General features: G+C 46.6%; 1 protein-coding gene across 7 annotated transcripts in view; it reads left to right on the top strand.

The window, feature by feature from the left end:
- The window catches only part of DYNC1I1 (dynein cytoplasmic 1 intermediate chain 1), a 200,208-nt gene that overhangs the window by 3,652 nt on the left and 170,174 nt on the right, over nt 1–26,382 (top strand). For 2 of the 7 annotated variants that reach the window (XM_064166997.1, XM_064166995.1), the window contains exons 2-4: nt 14,688–14,805; nt 17,793–17,907; nt 21,402–21,459. In XM_064166997.1, the coding sequence (XP_064023067.1) occupies nt 14,698–14,805; nt 17,793–17,907; nt 21,402–21,459 (281 nt within the window). In that variant the 5' untranslated portion in view covers nt 14,688–14,697. Of the gene's footprint in view, nt 1–14,687; nt 14,806–17,792; nt 17,908–21,317; nt 21,460–26,382 lie in introns of all 7 variants that reach the window. The other 5 variants (XM_064166996.1, XM_064166993.1, XM_064166994.1 and 2 more) reach the window with 3 other exon arrangements.

Raw genomic sequence — 26,382 nt, 5'->3', positions numbered from 1 at the left:
CATAGAATAGATCATACAATCAACCAGGTTGGAAGAGACCTCCAAGCTCAGCCAGCCCAACCTAGCACCCAGCCCTGGCCAATCAACCAGACCATGGCACTAAGTGCCCCAGCCAGGCTTGGCTTCAACACCTCCAGGCACAGCAACTCCACCACCTCCCTGGGCAGCCCATTCCAATGCCAATCACTCTCTCTGCCAACAGCTTCCTCCTCACATCCAGCCTAGACCTCCCCCAGCACAGCTTGAGACTGTCCCCCCTTGTTCTGTTGCTGCTTGCCTGGCAGCAGAACCCAACCCCACCTGGCTACAGCCTCCCTTCAGGCAGCTGCAGACAGCAATGAGCTCTGCCCTGAGCCTCCTCTGCTGCAGGCTGCACCCCCCCAGCTCCCTCAGCCTCTCTTCACAGGGCTGTGCTCCAGGCCCCTCCCCAGCCTTGCTGCCCTTCTCTTAACACCTTCCAACACCTCAACATCTCTCATTTCTTAAAAACCCAGAAAATTTGAAAAAATCTGGGGGACAAAAAGCATCTGAAAAGCTGCAGCTGCAGCCTGAGACCTTGGCTCAGCCTAAATCTCAGATAGACACAGTATGTCCCTTTTGCTGCTTGGTAGTTAGCCACCTAGAACCACGTGAGATCTTTTTAGTTAGAGCTGGGGTCTTTTTAGGTGGGAGCTGCTGTTGACTCAGCCATCTGCAAGCACGCAGAGTGAGGCAGTGTAGAGTCTGTGTGAGCTTGCTCCCCCAGGACTGTTCAAGTGAGGTGGCATCATCTTGCCAGCTTTTCTGGAGAATGGCTGCTTCCAGGCAGATGGGAGGAGCTGGGGGGAGCTCTGGGGCAGGCTGATGTGAGAGCTGCTAGATCTCGTGGGCACAAGACACCTTTGGTCCTCTGCGAGGGCTGTGACATACTGACTCCTCCTGAACTCAGAACTGTGCCACTTCTCTCTCCTTTTTTTTGTACTTTGCTTTGTCAGCAGTTTTTCTTTTCCCTTTTGAGGCAAAAACATCATGGTGAGTGTCTTGAGAGTGCACTGAAGCAGCAGAAGGCATGCAGCAGAAATGACAGTTCTGGAGGTGTTTTGTGGGCAACACACTGTAACTCCATGCTGAAGTTTTAAAGGCAGAGGACTCAACCTTATTGCTGCTGGCAGGAATAGGACTTTCCCTGTGCCTTGTAAGGTGGTGGCTGTAGCCTCCAGAGTGATGGCTACGTACAGTGAAAGCCATGAGACATCTCTCAATTGTCTTGCAGCTGATGAGAATCTTTACCTTGACTTCACAGACCTTGGGTGAGGTTCTGTGTAACTGCTGCTTTGACTTGTGTGCATACCTGTGTTACCTGGTGGATAATTGCTGCTCAGATGATAGTTGTGGTTCTTGGCTGTTAATCTGAGAGTGAAAGCACAATCTGATCCTCTTTGGGGATTTAATGCTGCTTCCATGCATGTGGATCTGCTTACCTGACTGGCAAAGGCAGGTTGCATTGACCTGAGGGACAAAGCTCCCCAGAGCTCTTCTAAGCCAGTGCAGTTCTGCCCTGTGTGTTGCCCAGGTGCTGGAGACTATCCCTGCCTAGCCCTAGAGTAATTAATGAGTAGTTCAGCAGAGGCAGAGGGCTCATTGACTACCACTTGGCAGAAAACAACTACAGAACCTTTTAAGAACATAGATTTTTGTCCCTGGTAATATCATCTCCTCTTTACATTTCTTTTCCTTCTGCCTGGTGTTCTCTGAGGCTTATCCTTTTCTCTCTTCCTCAGTAAGGGAGACCTAATAGTGGCTTTCCACTACCAGATGGGGCCTGCAAAAAAGCTGGGAGAAGACTTTTTCTGAGGACTTGCAGAGATAGGATGAAAGGCAATGGATTGAAGCTTGAGGAGTGGAGATTCAGACTGGAGATTAGGGAGAAATTCTTTCCAATGAGGGTGGTGAGACACTGGAACAGGTTGCTCAGGGGCGTCGTGGATACCTCCTCCCTGGAGGTGCTCAAGGCCAGGTTGGATGAGGCCTTGAGCAAGCTTGGCTGGTGGGAGGTGTCTCTGCCCATGGCAGGGGGTTGGAGCTGGATGATGTTTAAGGTCCTGTCCAGCCCATGCTATTCTGTGAATCTCTGAATAGTGGTGCCATGGTCCTTCCTGGCTGCTCTTCCCTTCCCTTTATGTCTTCTCTCCCTGGGACAGAACTGCTTTCAGTTCCTTGTTCTTTCTCCTTCCCTCTGCAGTGGTGTGCTGCAGGTAAATCCAAATCCTGCTCCTCACTCATTTTTCCCTTCAGTCCATCAGAAGCAGGTGATGTGTTTTGTGTCTGAGCAGTGGGGAGTTAAATAAAGCATAGAGAAAAAAATCTGCCTAGTATGATTAAATGTAAATAAGTATAATGCAAGATATCTTGTTTATGTCTCTAGCCCCAAGCCTTTCCTAATGCTTGATTCTAGTATTTTCAGGCTGAATTTCACAGGAAAAACAGCTATCCCCCAAATTATGTCAGTATGAAAGGTAATAGCTGTAGGTCCCAGACCACATGCAGAGAACACACGGATCTGTCTTGCTTTAAACTGCTCAGCCCTTCCTTGCTGTATCCATTAGCACAGATCTTAGCTTTTCAAGCCCAGAGACAGCAGTATTAAATCCATACTATTCAAGGCCTGCCCTTGTTTTCCTCTTTTGCACATTTGGCCACCACTGTTAGGATCAGGGTGGTTACCAGGTCACTTGGTAATTGGGGCAAAGACATTTCAGATGCTTGCTATTGTATATTTTTCAGAAATTAAAATATTGAACAAAAGAAGGTCTCGGGGGGGGGGGGGGGGGGGGGGGGGGAAGAATAAAATAATTTTTTAAAAAGGAAAGAGAAAAATCAAACCAGCAAAGAAACCCAAACAACCCCCACCCCCCAACCAACAAACCAAACCAGGCTGCTATCTAACGTTATTCCTCCTGTTTGAAGCAGTCTGTCCTGCTCTAAGGACTATTCCACTGGCTGAAGGTTTGAAAGAATCTCTTCTCTGATTGCCACAGCACAAACAGAGTTGGGGGACTATCTAAACTCATGTGACTTGCTTCATAATAGGTGTTTGTCTTCTCTTCAAGTGGTGTAAAAGAAGCAGCGTTTTCGTTAATCACCCCATTCACAGTGCTATGGCTGGGTCGGGTTCGTGGCTTGTTTTCCATCACTTTGTTTCTGGTTACGTTTTGAGCAGTTGCTGAAGCAGAAGGTGGTTTGTGTCATGATCCCCAAGGATTTTGGTTCTCAGTTTGCTCCTAAATGAATTCTTATTTTCTTTGTCCTTTGACTGCTGGTAGAGCTTTGTGACAACGCTCAGAGCAGTTTGCTGCAGACTATCAACTTCTGCCAATCCTTATTGCTTAGGAACATAAATTCCTTCAGCAAAAATAGCAAGAGAAAGGGCAGTTGAAGCTATAGATCTGTATGGATGTAAGCTGTGTGGCTTAAAAATCTATAACAAGAAATTTGACCTAAATCATACCCCCTGGTGTGCACTTAGCCATTCATGGACGTAATCTGCTGCACTTGGCAGAGACTCTGAATGTTGTATTCCTGCCTTTCACTATCTCCATAGTGGTAATAATAATAATACCCCCCCTAAAATTGTGCTGATGAGATAGGAGGGTATTGTACTGGGGACAAAAAAACCCTGACAAACCCAAACCAACAGTGATGCCATTCTCTGTTTGTACTGAAAGAGCCTGTGGGAAAACCATCCCATTATTTCCCACAGTATTTTCTTTTTCAGAGAAAGTTGATTAATAGCAGGAAAACAGAAGGAAGAGAGTTTCTCAGCCTGCAAATGTATTAACAATTCCCTGTGCCAACTCAGAACTGTGAAGTATTGAGCTTTGGGGTTTTTCTTCTGTGTTTAAAGCATGGAACTCAAGAGGTGATGATAAATTCTATTCCCTGGAAGGGGCTAAGATGTAATAAAAGAAAAAGAGCTTTCCTACTTCTCCAAGTCTTTTACAGCAGCACTTCCTTTATGTACATAGCCCAAACTGGGGTTTATTGTTTCATAAATTGGTTTAGGTTGGAAGGGAGCTCAAAACTCAGCCAGTTCCAACCCCCTCCCATAGGCAGGGACACCTCCCTCTAGAACAGGTCACTCAAGGCCTCATCCAACCTGGCCTGGAACACCTCCAGGGAGGTTGTGGAGCACAGAATCGCCCAATGTAATCCAGGAGGAAGCAGTAAGTGACCTGCTGAGCCACTTGGATCCTCACAAGCCCATGGAACCAGATGGGATCCATCCTAGGGTGCTGAGAAAGCTGGCAGATGATGCTGGACATAGTACTCCAGGTGAGGTCTCACCAGAGCAGAGTAGCAGTGCAGAATCTCCTCCCTTAACCTGCTGCCCACATGTCTTTAGATGCAGCCTCAGGACACTGATGGCTTTCTGGGCTGCAAGCACACATTGCCAGCTCAGGGGCCTTCTCTGCAGGGTTGATCTTCATCCTTTCTTCCCTCAACCTGTACTGACAGCTGGGCTTGCCCCATCCCAGGTGCATGATTTGCACTTGCCTTGCTGAACCTCATGAGGTTCACACAGACACACTTCTCAAGCTTGTCCAGTTCCCTCTGGATGAGATCCCATCCCTCAGGCTTGTCAGCTGTACCACTCAGCTTGGTGTCACCTGCAAACTTGCTGAGGGCATGCTTAAACCCACTCTCTGTGTTGAAGATATTAAGCAGCAGTGGTCCCAGTATGGACCCCTGAGGAGCACCACTTGTCACTGATTTCCATCTGGACATCAAGACCTTCTGAATGTGACCATCCAGCCAATTCCTTATGGATGTGCTCCTTCTTTGAGTGCACCCTAGTTTGAGCAAGACTCCTCTAAACTAATGGAGTCTTAGATTATTTTTGCCTTTGCCTAAAGAGACATTTGCTTTAATCTAGGGTCTAATCAGCAAGCTTTGTATCTTCTGCAGCAGGGACCCTCCCAGTCTCTCCCATTGAATCTGCTCCATATTAAGTCTAAGAGTATTAAGGGCTCTTTGGGTGCAGCAGAACATGTGAGGAAAAGAGAAAGGGCTCTTCAGCACCTTCATTCAAGCACTCAAAAAGAGGAGTCTTGGACTTCAGATGCTAAGTACAGCCTTGTGTTTTAAACTAAACAGTCATGGCATGTAACATAAACTGACTCTGAAACAGGGACTAGAACCCAGGGGCCTCCCTTAGGGACTGAGGTTCGCTCTCTTGCGTCTGCTCTCCAACTTCTACTCCCAAACTAAAACACAAATAAATGCCCCCTGTCCAAACCTATGTTTCTCTCATCTGGGTGGAATACCTTAACCAAAGAGAAGGTAAATACAAGACAGAGACCTCTTGAGTTTCAGTCCTCTCTCATACTGGAATCTCTGCAGTTCATTGAATGATGCTGATAGACTTCTGCATTTATTATCTTGCCTTTTTGTCTTGTTTTCCACTTACTTGGCTCACCAGGGATGATTGGCTAAGGCTAGCTCTGGCCAGTCATGTTCCTTTATGTAGTAGAGCCAAAGAAGCCTTCAGAAGTAGGAAGTGAGTGGTTGCTTCTTCCACTTTCATAGAACAGAATTATAGAATCAGGCAGGTTGGAAGAGAGCTCCAAGCTCAGCCAGCCCAACCTTGCACCCAGCCCTGCCCAATCAACCAGACCGTGGCACTAAGTGCCCCAGCCAGGCTTGGCTTCAACACCTCCAGCCACAGCCACTCCACCACCTCCCTGGGCAGCCCATTCCAATGCCAGTCACTCTCTCTGACAACAACTTCCTCCTAACATCCAGCTTAGACCTCCCCTGGCACAACTTGAGACTGTGTCCCCTTGTTCTGTTAACACTTTGCTTCCTTAGAAATGATCAGAAGTCACAGGAGATATTCTGCATATTTCTTACAGGACTCTGCCTTGCTTTCTAAGTCTTTAAGTGTGTTGACTTCAGAGATGAAATCAGTGTGTGAGATTTTTGGCCTGATTACATCCTCACAAACATCAGCCACAAAGCAAGTTTTCTTTTTGTTTCAGGAAAGAAGTGAAAACTGGGTTAGTCCTGCAGCAAAGCCTGCATGCTGACAGCATGGCTCAATCTTTGATGTCTGTCTGGCAGTTGTCATAACTGGGTTAAGAGGCAGACACTGGAGCATGCAGCTTTCATGTTTGGGTAAATGACTTTAAGTTTCAGTTTGCTGGCCATAGGCTAAGAGAGGTATCTCAGGAGTAGGGTGGAAATGTTGGAGGGAGCAGTTTTGGAATGGGAGTGCATGTTTTACTGCCTGAAATGTTTGCAGGGTGGAGAAAATGAATCTTCTTTCCATTTTAGGAGAGACTGGAAGACATCTTGAAGTGAAACTTATGTTAAGTCTTAGTAAGTCATGAAATATGGTGGTCTTGAAGGGAAATCACAGAATTAACCAGGTTGGAAAAAACCTTTGGGCTCATCGAGTCCAACCTATCACTTAACCCTTCTAATTAACTAAACCATGACACTAAGTGCCTCATCCAACCTCCTTTTAAACCCTTCCAGGGATGGTGACTCCACCACCTCCCTGGGCAGCCCATTCCAATGGGCAATCACTCTTTCCATGAAGAACTTCTTCCTGATGTCCAGCCTAAACCTAAGTCATGAAATATGCTCATCTTGTAATGCAATTCTATATTAGGGCTTAGTAAGTCATGAAATATGCTTACCTTGAAGTGAAATTCTATGTTAGGTCTTAGTAAGTCATGAAATCTACTCCTGGGAGGCGCTTTGGTATTGTTGTGCTGAGCCAGATATTTTTGATAGCTTTTGAAGTGGTGATGGCAGCAGATACTGAAGTCTCAGCATCTTATAAGAAAGAAATTGACATGGGAAACAAAACTCCAAGGCTGTTTTTTCTGGGTAAGTGATGTGCATCTTGAGGATTAGATTCTGTAGCTCTCTGACATAGTCTATCTCTAAAATCTTACCAATTTCTAGCCTGCATTTGGTTCTCTTGGAATGGGCTGCCTGGGGAAGTGGTGGAGTCACCAGCTCTGGAGGTGTTCAGGAAAAGCCTGGATGAGGCACTTAGTGCCATGGTCTGGTTGCTTGGCCAGGGCTGGGTGCTAGGTTGGGCTGGCTGAGCTTGGAGCTCTCTTCCAGCCTGCTTGATTCTATGATTCTGTGGTTTAGCGCTAGACTTGGTGGAGTTAAGTAATGGCTGGACTTGATGATCTTAAAGGTCTTTCCCAACCAAAGTGGTTCTTTGCTTCTATGAATATCTGGAAGTCTGATGCTCCACAAGCTCAGAATGTTGTCAGGCTTGCAATTAGCTGTTCTGTGAAAAACATCCTCTCCTCCTAACTGGAGCATGATTGCTGAGTCGGCTGGAGCCTGAGGAGGTACCAATCGGCATTGCCTGCGTCACTGAGGATCATCTTCAAGCACCATGTCTGCCATCATTGTGCAGCCTCAACTGTGCTCATTAATCCTTATTGAAGGAAAATCCAAGACACTTGAAAAGACCTATTTAAAATCCTATTTGCTTTGCAGTCAGTTGTGTGGAACTCAATATGAAGGGAGGGCATTTGGTGGGAAACGTGCAGCAGCTGTGCTAGAGAGACCTGTTATTATGTGGCACTTAAATTCATCCTAATCCTATCTGGATTCTTGTATGTTTCTTCTGTATCTCAGGGAATTGTTAGCAGCAGCACCTTCTCTTGATGTCTTTTCTGTGAAGTCTCTTCAGCCTTAATGTCTCATTCATGCAGCTGTGCTTGTTGGAGTTGAAAAGGTAAATTTAAGGGGCTAAGGTAACATAAGAGAATGAGATGATGAGAAGGTGATAATGTCTCACTTGGTGCTGTACCTGGTGCCAGGGGATGGACAACAGTAGAGATTTACCATGCAGGGACCCTATAGTTCTGCTGCAGAAGGGCTGTTAGGGAGGCAGAAGAGTGGTAATAGGTTGTAAAGGATGTGTAACTGCACAGTTGTGGGTAGACATCTTACACTCTGTCAGCCTCAGAATAAACAGACCGGAGATGCACTGACCTGTTGCATAGCAACCAGGAGGAAGCACAGAAGCAAATCTCTGGGTACTGGGACTTGTAAAACCTTTCCAGAGCAAAGTACAAGACTTTGGTCCATCTGCTAAAGCTGTTCAGAAGCTGAAGGATGAAAAATTCATCCTCTGAAATCTAACAGCTATCAGCTGGTTTTATTTATGGATAAATACACAAATGCAGCGTTCAGAGCTCCACTGTTTTGCCTCAAGGTTGTGCAGAGAAGAGCTGCTTAGTCTCTCCAATTTTACATAGTGCTTCCCTGGAATCATCACACAAGAGACTCCTTAAAATACTGCAAATGCAAAGTGTTTGCAGGGGCAAATATTTGCCCATTGCTGTGATCTTGTATCCACTGATGTGCCTGCTTGGCAAAAGTATCTCTGCTGTTTGAAGTCAAAAACAAATTCTGATGCACAGTGAGAGGAAGTAGTTGTGTGTTTACTTAGAAATGGATGTCAAGAAGATGATTCTAGTCCCTCTTGCCTGTTTGAAGTGTTTCAAACACTATTTTCCTAGCAAATACTATGGATTAGAAGGTGTTTGTGCTCCTTCTGTTTTCTTGCAGGCCAAAGCTCTGTAGCTGCTTTGTACAATTTCATGTTTTGCATGCACACAATCTAGCTCAGGTCACACAGGAGCCTTGAAAGGCTCAGAGTAGGAGACTCCACAACCTATGTGGGCAGCCTGTACCAGTGCTGTGGGACCCTTCCAGGAAAGAAGTCCCCCCTTGTGTTGAGGAGGAACCTCCTGTGCTGCAGCTTCCATCCATTGCTCCTTATTGGGCTGGATGATCTTGGAGGTCTCTTCCAGCCTGGCTGATTCTATGGTTTTATGATTCTATCCCAGGGAGCAAGTGAGAAGTGCCTGCCTCCCACCTCCTGACACCCATAGGTGCTGGGTTTTTTTCCTGTTTTAAAAATGTCTGCTATTCCTAACTGTAGGAAATGTGTTAGCTTGCACAAGCTGGAGACAAATATAGTATGTAATAGAAATGAATCTCTTGATTTTTTTTTTTTTTAACCCAGGAGAAAACTCCATATGTAGTAGTTTCAATAGTAATAGTACTCCCACTCTACAAACCCAGTCTTCAAACCCAGAAATCACTGAGTAATGTGTTTTATTGTGCAGCTTCCACTGCCTTGCAAAACAGTTTTGGACTCAGGAGTAGCTGGCTCTTTATGCAGCTGTATGAATAATACATGGAGAGCATTTGCAAGGCCTAGATGCTGCCTGCTTCCTTTAGAAAAGTGTATTAATGAATCAATTATTTATAATTACTTATATAGGATGAGTAATGCCATATGGAACAGTATTTAATGAACCCCTTTGGTAATTGCAATGGAGATAATAATGAGAAGGACAGCACAGAAAGTCACAAACTGGGCAAGATGTTGAGGGTCAGGATAGGGTGAGTATAGCTGTACTTGAATGCAGCCTGCTGGAGGAAGAGCCTGTAAAAAACACCCAAACGCCAAAAAGCAATAAAAACTGTAGCCTTTTCTTATCTCCTACCATGTTTGGGGATTCAAGTTTCTTTATAGATGAGCCAGAGGCAAGATGCTGTGCTAGGAGATGTAAAGAGAATCATAGAATCAAGCAGGCTGGAAGAGACCTCTAAGCTCATCCAGTCCAACCTAGCACCCAGCCCTGTCTAATCAACCAGACCATGGCACTAAGTGCCCCAGCCAGGCTTGGCTTCAACACCTCCAGGCACAGCGACTCCACCACCTCCCTGAGCAGCCCATTCCAATGCTAATCACTCTCTCTGTTGTATCTCCTTTTTTTCTGCCTATAAAAGGTGCACACTGCCACCGTTGTCTTTGGGTTTATTTTATTCCTTATACATTTGGCACTTTATTTTTTCTTGCATTTGGCCCAAGCCCCACACATTGTTGCCACTCTTTTTACCCCTGCAACTGTGGGTTTTGTTCATCTGGCAAACATCAGCTCATTAGTTTTGTAGTAAGCCTTTTTCTGAGATGCCTGTGACAGTTCCTGATGTTAAGCACTCATATAAATGGTCCAAAACCACCCCAAACATCTGCCCAAGTATTGTCACACTAATCATTGATAAAGACCCTGTAGCTTATCATAAAACTGTAATGAATCTATTGGCTTGGACCTTGCATGGCTTTTAGCCCAGTGGAGGGTAAAATGCTGCTTGCATCATCCATGCTTATGTGCCTGCCACTGGCTCTAATGAAATGGTTGTGAGATGTGCCTGGCTGTGAGATAAAGCTGGTGGAGTGGCTCTGCACATGTTCTGCACAGCAGAGGAGTTTGTGCAAATGGCATTGTGATAGAATCACAGAATCGTTATGGTTGGAAAAGGTCTTTGAGGTCATCGAGTCCAACCCTTAACGCAGCACTGCCAGGTCCCGTGACTAACTCATGTCCCTAAGCACCACATCTATACCTGTTGTAAATACCTTCAGAGATTCTGACTCAGTCCCTGCTCTTCCCTGGGCAGCCTGTTCCAATGTTTTACAGCATTTTCCCTAATCTCCAACATAAACCTCCCTTGGCACAACTTGAGGTCATTTCCTCTCATCCTATCGCTTGTTCCTAGGGAGAAGAGCCCAACCCTCACCTTACTCCAGCCTCCTTTTAGGGAGTTGTAGAGAGCAATGAGGTCTCCATCACAGCCTCCTCTTCTCCACACTAAGCAACTCCATTTCTCTCAGCTGCTCCTCCTAGGACCTGTGTTCTAGACCCCTCTCCAGCTTTTTGTCTTTTGGATGTCCTCCAGCACCTCAGTGCCCTTGTAGTGAGGGGCCCAAAGTAGGGCATGAAGAGCACAGGTGAGTGATCTCTCTGCAAGATGTTTCATACCCACATATCCTACTACATCATAGAGTCACAGGATTGGCAGGGTTGGAAGGGACCCCAGGAATCATCTTGTTCCAACCCCTCTGCTGTAGGCAGGGACTCCCTCCACTCGAGCAGGCTGCCCAGAGCTGCACCAACCTGTCTTAGCACTTGTGTGATAAGCTCTTCTGGAGTGGGAGGATTCTTAGTGTCACTTGACACTGAACTGAGCCAAACAGAAACCAAAACAAGATGAAGCACCTCCCTTGACAATGCTGTTGCTGTGCTGTGGGTACTATTTATACATTTAATGCTGCAGTCAGTCTGTTTCTTCCTATCCATTCTTTCTCCCACGTAGGTGATTTAATTGTGTCACTACCAAATGTGCTCCTTACTGGTTCCCTCTATCCAATGCCATCTCCCAGGCAGGAGAACATTAGGTCGTATATAAGCCTGAGGCTGTTATTCTGTACCACAGAGAGTGTTAAAAGTAAATCTTCTTTATTGTTTGCCTTAATCTCTGTGTGGTGTGCCTTTGGGCACTCAGAACAGCAATAATTAGCTATTAGTTGCCAGTAATGAACACAGAGTGTTAGCTGTGTGGTTAGTGCCAAGCGGAATGCTGAGCAGCTCTCCCCCTTGCTTTTGGTGCTGGCTCGCTGACATCTGAGGAAGATGGTTAATTTGGGCTAAAATTACTGAATCACAGAGAACCACAGAGTGGCAGGGGTTGGAAAGGACTTCTGCAGGTCATCTAGTCCAGCCTCCCTGATAAAGCAGGCCACCTAGATCAGGTTCCAGAGAAGGACACTCCAAAGCCTCTCTGGACAGCCTGCCCCAGTGCTCTGTCACTCTCACAAGAAAAGAAGTTTCTCCTTATGTTCAGGTGAAACCTCCTGTGGTCTAGTTTGTACCTGCTGTGCCTTGTCTTATCACTGTCTTATCACAGCCCTACAAGAAGCTGTGGAAGCTGGGATTGTTTAGCCTGGTGAAGAGGAGGCTCAGGGGGAACCTTATTGCTGTCTACAGCCACCTGAAGGGAGGTTGTGGCCAGGTGGGGTTGGGCTCTGCTGCCAGGCACCCAGCAACAGAACAAGGGGACACAGCCTCAAGCTGTGCCAGGGCAGGTTCAGGTTGGATGTTAGGAGGACGTTGTTGGCAGAGAGAGTGATTGGCATTGGAATGGGCTGCCCAGGGAGGTGGTGGAGGCACCGTCCCTGGAGGTGTTTACAAGAAGCCTGGATGTGTCACTTGGTGCCATAGTTTAGTTGATTAGATAATCAGAATCAGCCAGTTTGGAAAAGACCTCCAAGATCATCCAGTCCAACCTTTCACCCAGCCCTATCCAATCAACTAGATCATGGCACTAAAAATCATAGAATAGAATCATAGAATCAAGTAGAGAAAAATACAGAATCCAAGATAATGTTGGGTGCTAGGTTGGACTTGATGACCTCAAAGGTCTTGATTGGACTTGATGATCTCAAAGGCCTGTTCCAACCAGATTGATTCTGTGAGAAGAGCCCAGCCCCATCCTCATGACCCTTTAGATATTTATGTGTATTTATTAGATCTCCCTCCCACTCTTTTCCAGGCTGAAGAGCCCCAGGTCTCAGTCTCTTTTCACAAGGGAGCTGTAAATAGCCAGCTCGAAGCTCTTTGGAGGGGCTAAGGCATGACTATAATATATGCAGGATGAAAGCAACTTGAGATTAATTTCTTTCTATAACTCAGCTCTGGCAGCATCCTTTGAAGGAAAATTTACTCTGTGGTCTTTGTCGTGTGTAAGATCTGTTTTGTTAAAAACAGGGCAAAGTTCTAATAGGATTTGATCACCCTGACTGGAGCATTGTAAAGAAGGGGCCAGGCACTAAACCATCCGTGCTGAAATCAGGGCAAAAGCGAGTCAGCTTCCCTGACATGGAGGGAATGAGTTTTTTAGAAAGCAGCTCATTGATATCTGACAAACAGCTTGAAAGGGATGCCAAAGCCTCAGGGTTTCTGTCATAAGCCTTAAAACACATTTGCATATTTTTTTTGCATAGAAGCAGGAGCTCTCACTCTCTCTCTCACTCTCTCTCTGTTGCCAAACTGCAGAGCTAGAAGGATGCCAAAAAAACTGTTATCTAGTCCACGAGGGCTCTGAGGGGGAGTTTCAGACCCAGAATTCAAATGTGTGCTACAGATTAGGAAAATGACTTCAAATGGGATTTCAGCCATAGCTGTGAGAGACCCACAAATCCTGAGCAGATTGCTAGGCAAAATACTACCTGCAGCGCCGTGGAAAAGCTTTGTTTTCTCCCCTGGGCATCTCTCAGGCACAAAAATAGCTCACTGACGTCAGCTGGCCACACAGATTAATGCTGGTGGAGGTGCTGCTGCTGCTGCTACTTGGTGTTCTTGCTGGCTTTCTGGCAGTTTTGATTTCTCTGGCTCAGATTGAAAACAATATCATCATGGGCAGGACTGAAGTGATGGAGGTAGAAAAGAAATGCTGATCCTCCACGTGCCCAGTGCACCCAGCGGTCCAGTTTGTTAGCAGTTCCACATCCTGCCCAGCTTTCCCATTCACTGGGAGTTGGTGTGGGTTGACCTGGAGTCCCCAGGGACTGTAGGGTACCTTGGCAGGGTTCACAGATTCACAAATTGCATTGGGTAGGAAGGGACCCTCAAAGGTTACCTTGTCCAACCACCCTGCAGTCAGCAGGGACACCTCCAACCAGATCAGGATGCCCGGGACCACATCAAGTCTGATCTTGAGTGCCTTAGCCACATCCCTGGACAACCTGTCCCAAGTAGCTCCACATACCTTAGACTGGCAATAACTACCTGAAAGGAGGTTATAGCAAGGTGGGGTTGGTCTCTTCTCCCAGGCAACCAGCAACAGAACAAGGGGACAGAGTCTCAAGCTGTGCCAGGGCAGGTCTAAGCTGCACGTTAGAAGGAAGTTGTTGTCAGAGAGAGTGATTGGCATTGGAATGGGCTGCCCAGGGAGGTGGTGGAGCTGCCATCCCTGGAGGTGTTGCAGCCAAGCCTGGATGAGGCACTTAGTGCCATGGTCTGGTTGACTGGCTAGGGCTGGGTGCTAGGTTGGACTGGATGATCTTGGAGGTCTCTTCCAACCTGGTTGATTCTATGATTCTATGTTTGTTGGGTTTGTTAGGTTACTTGGTTTTGTGCCTTGCCCACAGCTTTTTTTTGAGGGGAATGGCCCAGCTTTGCCTGGAAAGGCTGGAGGAGATCCTGTGCAGCATAGCCTCAGCTTGGTGAGGGTGGTCCCCAGAGGGGTGAATATGTGAAGGATACTGAAACTGAGCTGATGGCCTATGTGGGGCTGTACCAGTGGCACCAGGGCAGATCCTGGGAGATCCAAGGCACCTGCAGAAGCAAAATCTATCACAGTTTCCAGGTTTTGTGAGTAAATTTCTTGCTTGTCTGAGAAATGAGGAGCTGCTTGAGGCAGATCTTGTCATACTTTGAGCTGAAGTCCATTCGTGGCTCTGGGTGCTGCAGTCTGGCAGAGCTGCTGAAGCTGCTGAAAATCAGAAGGCTTTAGCTTCAGTGTGTGCAGGCAGTAAAGCATTGCTCTGAACAGCAGACAAAAAAAGTAGCCTTACTTCACAAAGGCAGTGCTAATTTGAAAATATATTCCCTCCTTGGTGGTATTTTGGTTTCAGTTCTTGGAGTGAAACCGGGGAAACAAGCACCTTGTGTGCCACAATGTCAGTGAAGTCCGAGGAGCAGTGCTTGTGTGGAAATACATTTGTGTACCGTGAGAAGCACTGCTCTTTTGTCTCCAGTAAACAGGGAAGGTGTTTACTTGTGTTTTCACCTTGATTTCCTTGTGTTTGCTTCCAGCAGAGTCAACATGTCAGACAAAAGTGATTTAAAAGCTGAACTCGAGCGCAAAAAGCAGCGTCTGGCTCAGATAAGAGAGGAGAAGAAAAGGAAGGAGGAAGAAAGGAAGAAGAAAGAGGTAAATATGCAAAAGGACTTTTCAGCTGGCTCCCGCTTGCAGAAGGGGCTTGCTGAGCTGCTGACATCTCAGTGTTGCATGCCTCAAGGTATCTGTCATGTGGCATGAGATCCTCCAAGCCTCATCAGTCTAACTTTAAAATCAAAGCGCTGATTTATAGCCAGGAAAGTCAAGGTGAGGGAGTTGCTTTGAAAACCAATGCGCTGTCAGATGACAACAGTTTGGACAGCATGATGTGCATGTGTGCCTAGAAAGAAAAATCCACTTGCCACCATGCTTCTTCCTGGCCTTTCCTTCAAAGGAAGGAGAGCAGAGAGTGGGGAAGGGCAGAAAGAGGGCTCAGATTTGTTTTTTCCCAAGCCATTACAATCTAAGTATGTATTTTTGTGCTCTGAAGGCCAGTTTGATTGCTAGCTAAGGTAACACATTTCCAATTACTGTCCTCCAGCATAGTAAAACATAATTGCAGTTGCATTTTCATCTGCTGGCATGGGTGCATCTTTCAGTTCTGGGAAAGTTTGATTGGCATATTAGTTTGTTTGTCCTTGACAATGTGCATTAGGCTTTTTCATTAAGGGATTTGGACTTCTTTGTATGCAGTCACTTCAAGGAATAGAGGTGAGAATTGACAGGGAGTGGATATTCATTTTCATGCAAAGTCAGAGAAGCATTAAGTGATTAAGTTTCCTTTCCTTCAAATGTCACCACTTAGTACAGTTTAAAGCACCTGTTATCCTTTACTAATAACTGGTTTCCTTTTGAACTGACACTTTAATATCGTGCAGGAGGTTCATGGAAATACTGTGCAAATGTGATGTGATCCTAGAAATCAGCCTTACAGTTTTGGCTTTTTAATCTCTCTCTGTCTTTTTTTTCTTCCCCCCATTTGAGCCCTTTTTGTGCAATTACCAACACACCCCCCAGTGAGGCTGCTGGAGTCACCAGGGGAGTCCTCTGCAAGCAGGGCTTTAAATGTTAACATTTTCAGTTTTCATTACTATCCTGCTAATGAATTAGGGGGAAGGGAGCCAAGCTAATGACTCGAGGAAGCTATTAAGCCTTTTTCCTTTGTCCCTTGCCTCTGATTTTATGCCTCGTGGAGATCTTGTGGTGGTTGGAACTTTCCATTGGCCCCAATAGCCTGATCCAGTTCAGGACACCCAGCTCTACAGATTATGCTACAGTGTCTGGCTGTGGTGCTGTAAATTGGATGCACTCTGATGCCTGATGGCCTGCAGGAGTGAAGTCTAACATTCACTTAGGTGCTTAGACATGTACAGTGGTGCAAAGGAGTTGTTTCCAACCCTGGGTATTGTGACATGCTTCAGGCTAGCTTACTGGAAGAGCTGAGCACGGAGCTACCCTTTTTACTTTGTAAAAGCAATTTCCTTCTGTGTCTGGCTGTGTTGGAACTGGAGCACATGGGGATGCTTCTGAACTTCAAGGTTTTACATTCTACAGGAACCAGCATCAACAACAGACTGAGGCACTGTGCAAGGCTTCTGTGCTCCACACTGCAGCAGAAGGGACAACCTCTCTGGGTGGAGGCTAGACAGGAGCAGCTGTTTTAGAAGCAAGCTTGGGATTTGACATATAGATACAGATGACTGTAGACATTTTAGGGATGATTACACCATGGACAGAACAAGTTGCATTTTGTTCTGATTGCTTTACTGCACCAGACTATGATGTGGGACATGGGTTCAGTTCCCTCATCTGCTTGGGAGAAGGGCTGCCAGCCTCTTTCTTTCAGCAGTGCTCTAGCCACTAGGCTGGCACATCAGTGTTTGCCTTCCAGCCTACTGAACTGGGGAATGAGGAATCAAACAGAAGGTGTTCTGGTTAATGCAGATGTTGCTCCTCCAGTTTCTAGGTGCTAGTACCTGCTCCTTTCAGGGCAGAAGGAGGATAATACCTCCAAGGAGGTAACTATGAAGAGAGACAGGACTATTAGTGTGATGATTTGGGTGTTATATGGTTACTTGCCCCCCACACTTTGCAAAATCACCCAGACTAGACTCAGCCACTCTGGAAATTGAATGCAGCTTTGTATTAACAGCTTAGCACAGTATACAAGCAGAGAGTTACAATATATACAGTTATATACAGAACTATACAAGTTAAAAAGTAATGCTGAAACACAGCTCCCCTCCCAGAAGCTAAAGACTCCAGGAGGGGCTCACAACCACCCTTCCACCTTCCTCCCACCCCTCTCTACTTTACCCAAGACTTTGCCTTATGCTCAAGGTAGCTTGGAGGGTCAGCCAGGGGGGTTAGGATGCAGGTGGATTAGTCACACAGATGACAGGTTAGGTTAGAGAGAAAAGTTCAGCCCAAAGCCCAGACAGAGAGCAACTCCATTATCTATGTTTGTGTTCTTGTTCTTATACATCTCAGCAAGCCTATGAGTGAAGTAGACATCAGCATTGTTTCATTTTCACAGCCTGTAATCTAATTCTTCTCACCAAAACATTCTAGCTGGGCTCCAACTAGCACAATTCTGGTGCCCAGGGCTGCCAAAATCCTATTTGAGACATGTTAGACCTTTCTTTTGCTCCTGTTAACTCTTGGAACTTAGGAGAAAATATTTTTGCTGCCAACAAGTGCTTGGGACCAAATGTCAGCCCTTAGGCTACATCACTGAAGTTCAATGGAATTTTATTTCTTGATTCAAGTAGGAAGGGGCTACTTTTATTCAGGGTGATGATACCTGCTGTTCTCTGATCACCTTTTGTAATGCCTGTTGTTCTCTGATCACCTTTTGTAAACTAGCTGAATAAGTTTCATCTGAAGCAGTTTTCCATCAAAAACTCCTTGCAAAAATCATTCATTCAATACTGATACATGCAGTGTAAATTATCAAAGCTATACATTACCTAAACATATCTAAGTGAATGGCAGAGTGTACCCAACCAGTGGTGCACAGAAATATTTTCCACACATCTGATTGTGTATGGGTGAAATTCCTCTGTTCTCTTTTAACTCAGGCTGATCTCCAGCAAAAGAAGGAGCCAGCTCAGGAGGACTCCGACCTAGACCGCAAAAGAAGAGAGACAGAAGCTTTGTTACAGAGCATTGGTATATCCCCAGAGCCACCTCTAGGTATTTAAGAGAGGCACACTGCAAAGCATTCAGCTCTGCCACAGTGAATGCATTCTTTCTGTAAAAGCATGCTTGGCTTTCTTTGGTTATTGGCTGTGTTAGTGAAGTGAACTCTTCTGTTTGAATGCCTGCCATACCATTCCCATGTACCAGCTCATGGCCTTTGGAGTGCTTGTCCTTGCCAAAAAACATCTGTTTCCTTTCTCCAGGAACTTTTTGGGAAGGTAATGCAGGTGGGGTTTGCATACCAGCAACGATTTCTTTTCTGATGGACTGATTTAGCTTCTCTCACATCTGTGACCACAAAACAGTTGCTATAAAAGCTGTGCTTCGGCAGCCCTGAGTTTTGTTGCAACAATTCAGATTAACCTTTTGCTAAGGAAGGAGAAGCACAGCTGTGTGGGAGCTCCCACTGATTTTCTTCTAAAATCAAGCAAAACTAGAGAGGGGAAATAAAAAATGAGCAAAAAGCTCATTGGCAGATCATTAGTGTAGATTTTAGCTCTGGTTTCATGAGCTTGACCTCTTTTTGTTTGTTTGTTTTGATGTTTCAGTTCTAGAATCTGAAGTCCTCAATCCAAAAATATGTATGACAAAGATTACAGCAGCTGAATGTTTGTTACCTTGGTTACACTCCATCTCACTTCTTGAGTGGCCCTAGAGTGAGAAATTTCCTTGCCTCCCTCCTTGCCTCCCCTCTTGCCTCCCTCATCTCCTTCCTTGTTTCTGTCCTTGCCTCCCTCCTTGCCTACTTCCTTGTCTTTGTCCTTATCTCCTTCCTCATCCTCTTCCTTGCCTCCCTCCCTCCCTCCTTGCCTCCCTCCCTCCTTGCCTCCCTCCCTCCCTCCCTCCTTGCCTCCCTCCCTCCCTCCTTGCCTCCCTCCCTCCCTCCTTGCCTCCCTCCCTCCCTCCTTGCCTCCCTCCCTCCCTCCTTGCCTCCCTCCCTCCCTCCTTGCCTCCCTCCCTCCCTCCTTGCCTCCCTCCCTCCCTCCTTGCCTCCCTCCCTCCCTCCTTGCCTCCCTCCCTCCCTCCTTGCCTCCCTCCCTCCCTCCTTGCCTCCCTCCCTCCCTCCTTGCCTCCCTCCCTCCCTCCTTGCCTCCCTCCCTCCCTCCTTGCCTCCCTCCCTCCCTCCTTGCCTCCCTCCCTCCCTCCTTGCCTCCCTCCCTCCCTCCTTGCCTCCCTCCCTCCCTCCTTGCCTCCCTCCCTCCCTCCTTGCCTCCCTCCCTCCCTCCTTGCCTCCCTCCCTCCCTCCTTGCCTCCCTCCCTCCCTCCTTGCCTCCCTCCCTCCCTCCTTGCCTCCCTCCCTCCCTCCTTGCCTCCCTCCCTCCCTCCTTGCCTCCCTCCCTCCCTCCTTGCCTCCCTCCCTCCCTCCTTGCCTCCCTCCCTCCCTCCTTGCCTCCCTCCCTCCCTCCTTGCCTCCCTCCCTCCCTCCTTGCCTCCCTCCCTCCCTCCTTGCCTCCCTCCCTCCCTCCTTGCCTCCCTCCCTCCCTCCTTGCCTCCTTGCTTCCCTTTCTTTTCTTCTCTCTTGAATCCAAGATCCTTCTCACTGTTTGAGCTGCAGTGGTGCCTCATGGAGGTATCAAGCCTTATCATAAAATAGATTGGAGGTGAATTTGGGATTTTTATCTCCAGACACTATTGTCTCCAAACTCCAAATTTAATAAAATACTGAAACTTTGATTTAGGAAAGCTCCTAAGCTCCTTGGATGCATATACAAGTAGGTTGTGACATTTTGAGTTAATTAATAACTTGCATCCAGCAAAACTGAGGCCAGTTAATATTTTTTATAGGTTCTGCTGTTGTGACTGAAGCTTTTAAATACTTCTCACAATCAGCTGGCAAGTCATGACTGGGTTATTTTTATGTATCATGAAACATGCTGTGGTAATTCTCTGGTGAGATTATAAGGGCAGATAGATTCTGAATGTCCTAGCCCTTAATATTCTAATTTTAACCTAAAATTGAGGCAGTCCTTTCTTATCATATGAGCTGGCCATGTATAGCCACACTGCTAATTAGCAGTTCTTACTTTAATTGGTTTGCTGCTGTCAAAAGAAGAGGAAAATTCCCATATAAGTTGCTTAATGATATTTTGTCCTCTTCCATTCCCTGCCTAGACACTCACCATTAATATCCAAAGGAAGCTTTAATTATGCTTCACACACAGAGATGATCCTCAGCCCCCTTTGTGAATATGCAGTATATAACCAGCCACAGCCTACCTGTAACCTGCCAAGAGGCTGTCATGACCATGAATTCACTTTTCCTGCTGCAGGCACTCTTGTGACAGCCTCTAGTGAGAACCTGCACGAAATGTTTGGTCACATGGAAAATCCCAATCTCCTGCCAGCTCTGCTGTTACACATTGCAGGGCAGAGCACAATGCTTTAAAGTTCTACTCTGCTAAATCTACAAGGGGGAATTCACATGATTTAAACCAAATGGCAAACCTCACTCTTGCATGAAAACCCCTTACCTTTTTTTGGATGTGTTTTATCCAGCGTGGCCTCTTTGCATTAAATCTTGACTGGAGCCATTGCTGCAGGTGAAGTATTTTCTGAGAAACCATTTTAAAGGAAATCAGAATATTTGAACTTCTCCTTTTTTATTATTTATTATTTCCTTGCTGAAGAGCTTTGACTTGGGCTGACCTGGAGCTATGAACTTCCTTTCCTGTTTCAGGAAATCAAACTGCCTTTGCATGACATATGCTGCAAAAAGCCCTGGCAAGCCAGAGAGAAAATCAGTTCTAAAGCTTGGGCAAACAGTACCTAAACCAAGGGAAACCTTTCCCTGAGCCTTGAAATCATGTCCCACCCCAAATGGAAACTTTGTGTGACCTAAATTACTGAAGGAAGCCTCATCACTGGGCAGACTAATGTGGATCCTCACCATCTTTGGGAAATGATTTTAACTCAGCTGGATTTCCTTGTTTAGCTTTTGTTTTGGATGCCGTTTCCACTCTGCAACCTTTAGACCACATCTAATGGACACTGCTTTTGATTTCAACTCACTGTTTGGGTAGGATGCTTGTTCTGTTGCCTACTTGGCTTTGCCAGAAGAGTTCACTTGGTTTTTTTGACAAGGCAAGCCCCCTGATATTTCTTCATATCCTTGAAAACCTTTTTGCAAGCCACCTTTGAGCTGTTACCCAAGAAAGCAAGCGCTCTTTATTCCCACAGATACCTCCTCCATTGATGTGCTGTAGATTCCCAGCAGGCTTTCAACCCTGTCTTAAATTCATATCAGTTTTAACACTTCCAAAAGACTTAACATTCACTTGACTCTCTTCCTTTTTCTTTTTTCTTTCCTTCTTTCTCTGCTTTCGCCATTCCAAACTCTCCTCCTCATCTGCCCACTCTCCTTTTGCCCCCTTGGTTTTGATTTGTCTGACACTGCTCTCCATCAGTGCAGTCGCTGCATGTGGTAACATGGGATACCTGTTATTTTCATTATTTAGTCCCAACCCCTATGTCTCCCTCTTCGAAATCAGTGAGCACACCCAGTGATGCAGGCAGCCAGGACTCAGGAGATCTGGGACCCCTAGGAAGGTAAGACCCAGAGTCAGTGGTGACTAAATGTCTTGTTTGAGTTTTTTTGGCTGGGTTTTTCTTTTCCACTTCCCCATTTTTACCTTTGCTTCTGAAAAATGAGAATGTGCTGTAGCTGTTGTGTGCTTTTCTTTCTGCCTTTGCCCACTGTGTGTTACCAGCCAGTAAGACTGGTCTCAGAGGTGAGGTAAATAAATCTATGCAGCAAGTCTATCTGGAGTTATGAGCTCCAAACTTCCCTTTGGAAGCAAGAGCTGAACTTATGCTTCCAAAATGGCCCACAGGAAGCTGTCATTCCGTGTGGATATACACTAAAAATGAGGGGAAGTGGTAGAAGCTGTTACTCGTGTGAGTTATCTTTGGTCACATCACCAGCCCCTCTGGAAGTCCTCCCAGGTGTAACTCCAGGCTTTCTCATCTCCTTACAGCTCACCACAGTGTTTGGCATTGACATGGCAGGGAAGAGCTTGTACAGCAACAGGCTGAAAGGCCTTGGGATCAGCTGACAGTTCTGCTTTGGAAACTGCAGATATCAGAGAGTTTCAAGCAGAATGGCAGCTCTGCAGCTCTTTTCCTCCTGGAAAGGGGTGGTGATGTGTAAGGAATGGGCACAAGAGCAACCTTCTTTGTTGATGTGGTTAAAACAGCAAATGAAGTTGCAGTCACTGCATAATTGCTACTCTGGAGTAGAATAGAAGGGAAGATGCTGCTGGTAAAGCAGCATATGTTCAAGTGAGAAGAGGTCCAAACAGCCACGCTGTATATTTTGGGAAGTGTAAAACATGGGTCCTAATAGCTCTTTTTGTATCAAATTATTTCAACACAGAGCTGAGCTGCCAGATTCTGCGAGCCAAGACTCTGCTAATGGCTTCACAAGGCAGCAATTGCTCTCTGCAGTTAACAGTTGTCAGGAGCAGACACCACTGCCTTTGCAGACATCAGCAGCAATGTCACACAGCTTCAGGTCACCAGCTCTCGGGCCACACCAGCCTTCTGCTTAGAAAAATCACACTTTTGTAACCTGTGCCTGTGTATCTATTTATGTGTAGTTCTCCTTCAGCCAGCTGCAGACACCCTACGTTGTGATGTGCACATTGCACAGATGCTGCTGAGATCTGCTCAGCCCTCCTCCCAGGTCTGCCCTCTAGAAGAAAGGCAGGTTGTTAAGCAGGAAAGCCCTTGCCTGTAAGATATGACTGCTCAAGCCACCTAAATAAATAAGTAAATGCAGCAGACTTCAGCAAGTCAAAGTACTTTGAGCAGACCAAAAATGGTTTGTGAACCAAGTGTGCTCTTCAGGATAAAGCTGTTTCCCACAGTCCCACATGCAGCCATGACAACACTGGCTGGAGACATCTGGTTTTCAGGTTCTCTTCTGAACCTTAGGGGTGTAAACTTTTTGCTGTTCAAATAATGAAATGCTCTTGGGGGGATTCATTTTGCTCTGACTTACCCTAGTGCTCTGACTCTGTCAACAGCCAGCGGTGCAAGCAAGTCACCGCCTGTCCCTACAGAGGAGAGAGGGGTTTGTCCTCTTCTCCAAAGCTCATGTTGTCCTGCACTGTGGCCTTTCATTTTGCATCCATTTTCTGGCTCTCTGTGGCCACACTGGGAATTCAGTGGGAATCCCAAGACTCTATTTGTAGCCCAGCAGTTGGTTTGCCATCCTCTGGTGTTGAAAGGGCTGTCTTGTGTGTCAGGAAAGCTGCTTGCAGATGTTGGCCTGGAGCAATTGGTTCGTGGTAATGGAAATTCGATGATGCCTGGCCCAGGCCCTGGGCAATCTCTGTAAGCTGTGGATAGCACTGAGTGGCAGTTAGCTTGGCACTGGGTGCAGGCAGATGTGCTCAGTGTGTGGATGTGTGAAGGGCTGCGCTCGAATGTGCGTGTGCGATAGAGCCATCAAACCTGGAGAGCAGACTGTGTTGGCAGATCTGTCATCACAGTGGGTGGAAAGGATTAAATGTCTCTGCTGTTTTCTCCCCGAGGGGTGCCCAGGCCATCCTCCTGACCTGCCTGCTGCGTAGCTGACTGCCTGCTGGTCTCTGGAAGCAGGGTTGCTCTGCTTCTTTGTAATGCATCCTTCCATTTCGCTTTCTCTGGGGGCGCTTCTGCAGGATCCCTTCTCATGCCGCAGTGCTTTGAAGATCTTCCTCTTCTCCCTCTGCTGTACAGCAGTAGACTGAGCACAGACATTAGAGGAAAGGGGATTAGATCCAAAGCTGCTAATGCCCCAATCACAGAGATTGTGGCTGCTAGGGCTGCTGCAGACATAACGAGCTCACACCGACATCCTGTGTGCAGTCACTGACTGCTCACTGCTGAAATGTCCTTCAGAGGAAGATATGGATAGTAAAAAACCAAAAAAGCTGTGAAGTTGCAGATTTTGGTCCACAACAGGAGAGAGGCTCTGCTGAAAGTTTTGGAGAAAGCAAGAGATCTTCATACATCCCCATTTGAGGCAGCAGTTTCTGGTGCAGAGCAGGATTGGGTTCATACTTGCATGAATTGTTGGCACTTTTGGTAGTTGTCAGCCTTAATATATTGGTCTCAATATCACCAAGTGTACCTGAGGTATGTTTTGATTGGCAGGTACTTGTGATTTCTTGCAGAGTGGTGAGTGCAGTTTAGCCAGAAGTCCAGCTTTCTGAGGTCCACTTTTCTGGAAGGGCAATTGATACATTGGAAAGTGTGAACCGTGTTCAGGAGTTGTTATCCTGCAACCACAGACTTAAAATCATAGAATAATTAGGTTGGAAGGGACCTCTAGAGGTCATCTGGTCCAATCCCTCTGCAGTAAGCAGGGACATCCCCAACTAAATCAGGTTGGAAGGGACCTCTAGAGGTCATCTGGTCCAATCCCTCTGCGGTAAGCAGGGACATCCCCAACTAAATCGTGGTGCTCAAAGCCCCATCAAGCCTGACCTTGAATGTCTCCAGAAGCCTCCACCACCTCTCTGAACAACCTGTTTTCAGTGTCCCACCACTTTCATACTAAAGAACTCCTTCCTAATACCAGTCTTCACAAGATGGAACTAACTGGTAACTTGTTCACCAAGGTTAGTAGTTACATGGGGAGCAAAAGGGCTCCAGCCAGCCATGTGGAGAGCAGTACAGTGTTTGGTGTTGAAGCTGAACAAACACAAAACTATCAAAACTCTGTAAAATTTCAACAGTGAGACAGATTCTTGCCCAAAGATCTTCCTCAGGGTCCTCCTGGACCTTCTGGATGTTGGTCAGGCAGGGTAATGTGCCTGCCCAGCAGACTGACAATAGGTCAAACAAAAACTCGTTCAGAGAAGTCAGATAGTTGGGGTTTTTAGTTGCACGGGAAGAAAAGCTGCATGGTCACAATGGTCCCTTCTGCCACACAAACTACAGGCTGAGGAGTGCTGCTGTCCTGCAGGACCATTGTCTGTTGTCTCCAGCACAATAGCTAGAGCAACAGTGTCTTTTCCCTGAGGCCAGCCAGCTTGTGAGAAGGTGTAGGGCAGACTAAACTATGGAACCATTTCTGACCTGTACAGCCCAGCTTTCTAGGGGGATGCTTTAGCTGCTTCATCTGTGGTGCCACTCTTTGTCCCAGCCTTTTCACCAGGGCTAACACCATTCTGATTCTGAAGAAAGGGGATCAGAACGCCACTGTCCCTTTTAAATGCATAATATACTGTTTAATTAGATAAAGAAGGCAAAAGAAAACAGGATCACAGGGTGTTAGGGGTTGGAAGGGACCCAAAGACATCATCCAGTCCAACCTCCCTGCCAGAGCAGGACCAGACAATCTAGCTCAGGTCACAGAGGAACACATCCAGACAGGCCTTGAAAGGCTCCAGAGAAGGAGACTCCACAACCTCTCTGGGCAGTCTGTGCCAGGGCCCTGGGACCCTTACAGTAAAGTTCCCCCTTGTGTTGAGCTGGAACCTCCTGTGCTGCAGCCTCCATCCATTGCTGCTTGTCCTGTCCCAGGGAGCAAGTGAGAAGTGCCTGTCCTGACCCCCAGCCCTCAGATATTTATAGACATTGATTAAATCCCCTCTCAGTCTTCTCCAGACTAAGCAGCCCCAGGTCTCTCAGCCTCTCCTCATAAGGAAGTGGCTCCTGGTCTCAGTGTCATTTACAAGGGAAAGCAGGATTAATATTGCTGTAAGAGGTTGGGTTTTCATAGTCCATGCAGCCTACCTCCTGTCTCCTCTTTGGTGGATCCTGGTCTCAGTGTCATTTACAAGGGAAAGCAGCATTAATGTTGCTGCACCAGGTAGGGTTTTCACAGTCCACGCAGCCTACCTCCTGTCTCCTCTTCAGCTCCAGAAACCATCCCTTGCAGACTTTAACAAAACCATGCTTCTGTGAGGTGTGCTAACTTCACTAACAGAACCATGCTGCCTAGGGCTAAGCTGCTCTCTCATTAAGCAAATCCATTTGACATGTCCTGTGCAAGGAGACTGTTCCATCACTACCTCTCTGCCTTGCATTAGTAGCATTTCTGTGTGCTACCACATTCACAACCGAGAGGCATCTTTCAGACGCCTCCAATCCAAGCTGGCCTGTGCTGTATTGCCTCAGGAGCAGCAGCTGTGTCTGTTTAGTAGGAGACTTATGGAGTTTGTACAGTGTGGGTTTTTTTTTAAGATCAGTTTCTATGTACAAAGTGGCTTTTAAATGACTGTTTTAGTGACATACATATTTCATAAATAGGCTGAGCCAAAGGCAAGCACAGAACAATGCAAAGGTTTTGAGGGAGCTACAGGAAGAGACCAAGGGAGAAGAACTGCTTTATGATGACCTTCACTTGAATGGGGTTTTAAAGAGTGCAACCCTAGGGAACTCTGCTTTCTAGAGAGTCTGCCACAGTGCAGAGTCAAGGGAGCCATTTGCTTTCCATTGAGGCATACAGGATAACCTGTGGGATGCTGGTGTTGCCAC

This window comes from Pogoniulus pusillus, chromosome 28, assembly GCF_015220805.1.
Source record: "Pogoniulus pusillus isolate bPogPus1 chromosome 28, bPogPus1.pri, whole genome shotgun sequence".
In the NCBI taxonomy this organism is placed as follows: domain Eukaryota; kingdom Metazoa; phylum Chordata; class Aves; order Piciformes; family Lybiidae; genus Pogoniulus; species Pogoniulus pusillus.
Note: the sequence above shows the minus strand (reverse complement) of the source record. Positions and strands in the feature narration are given on the sequence as shown.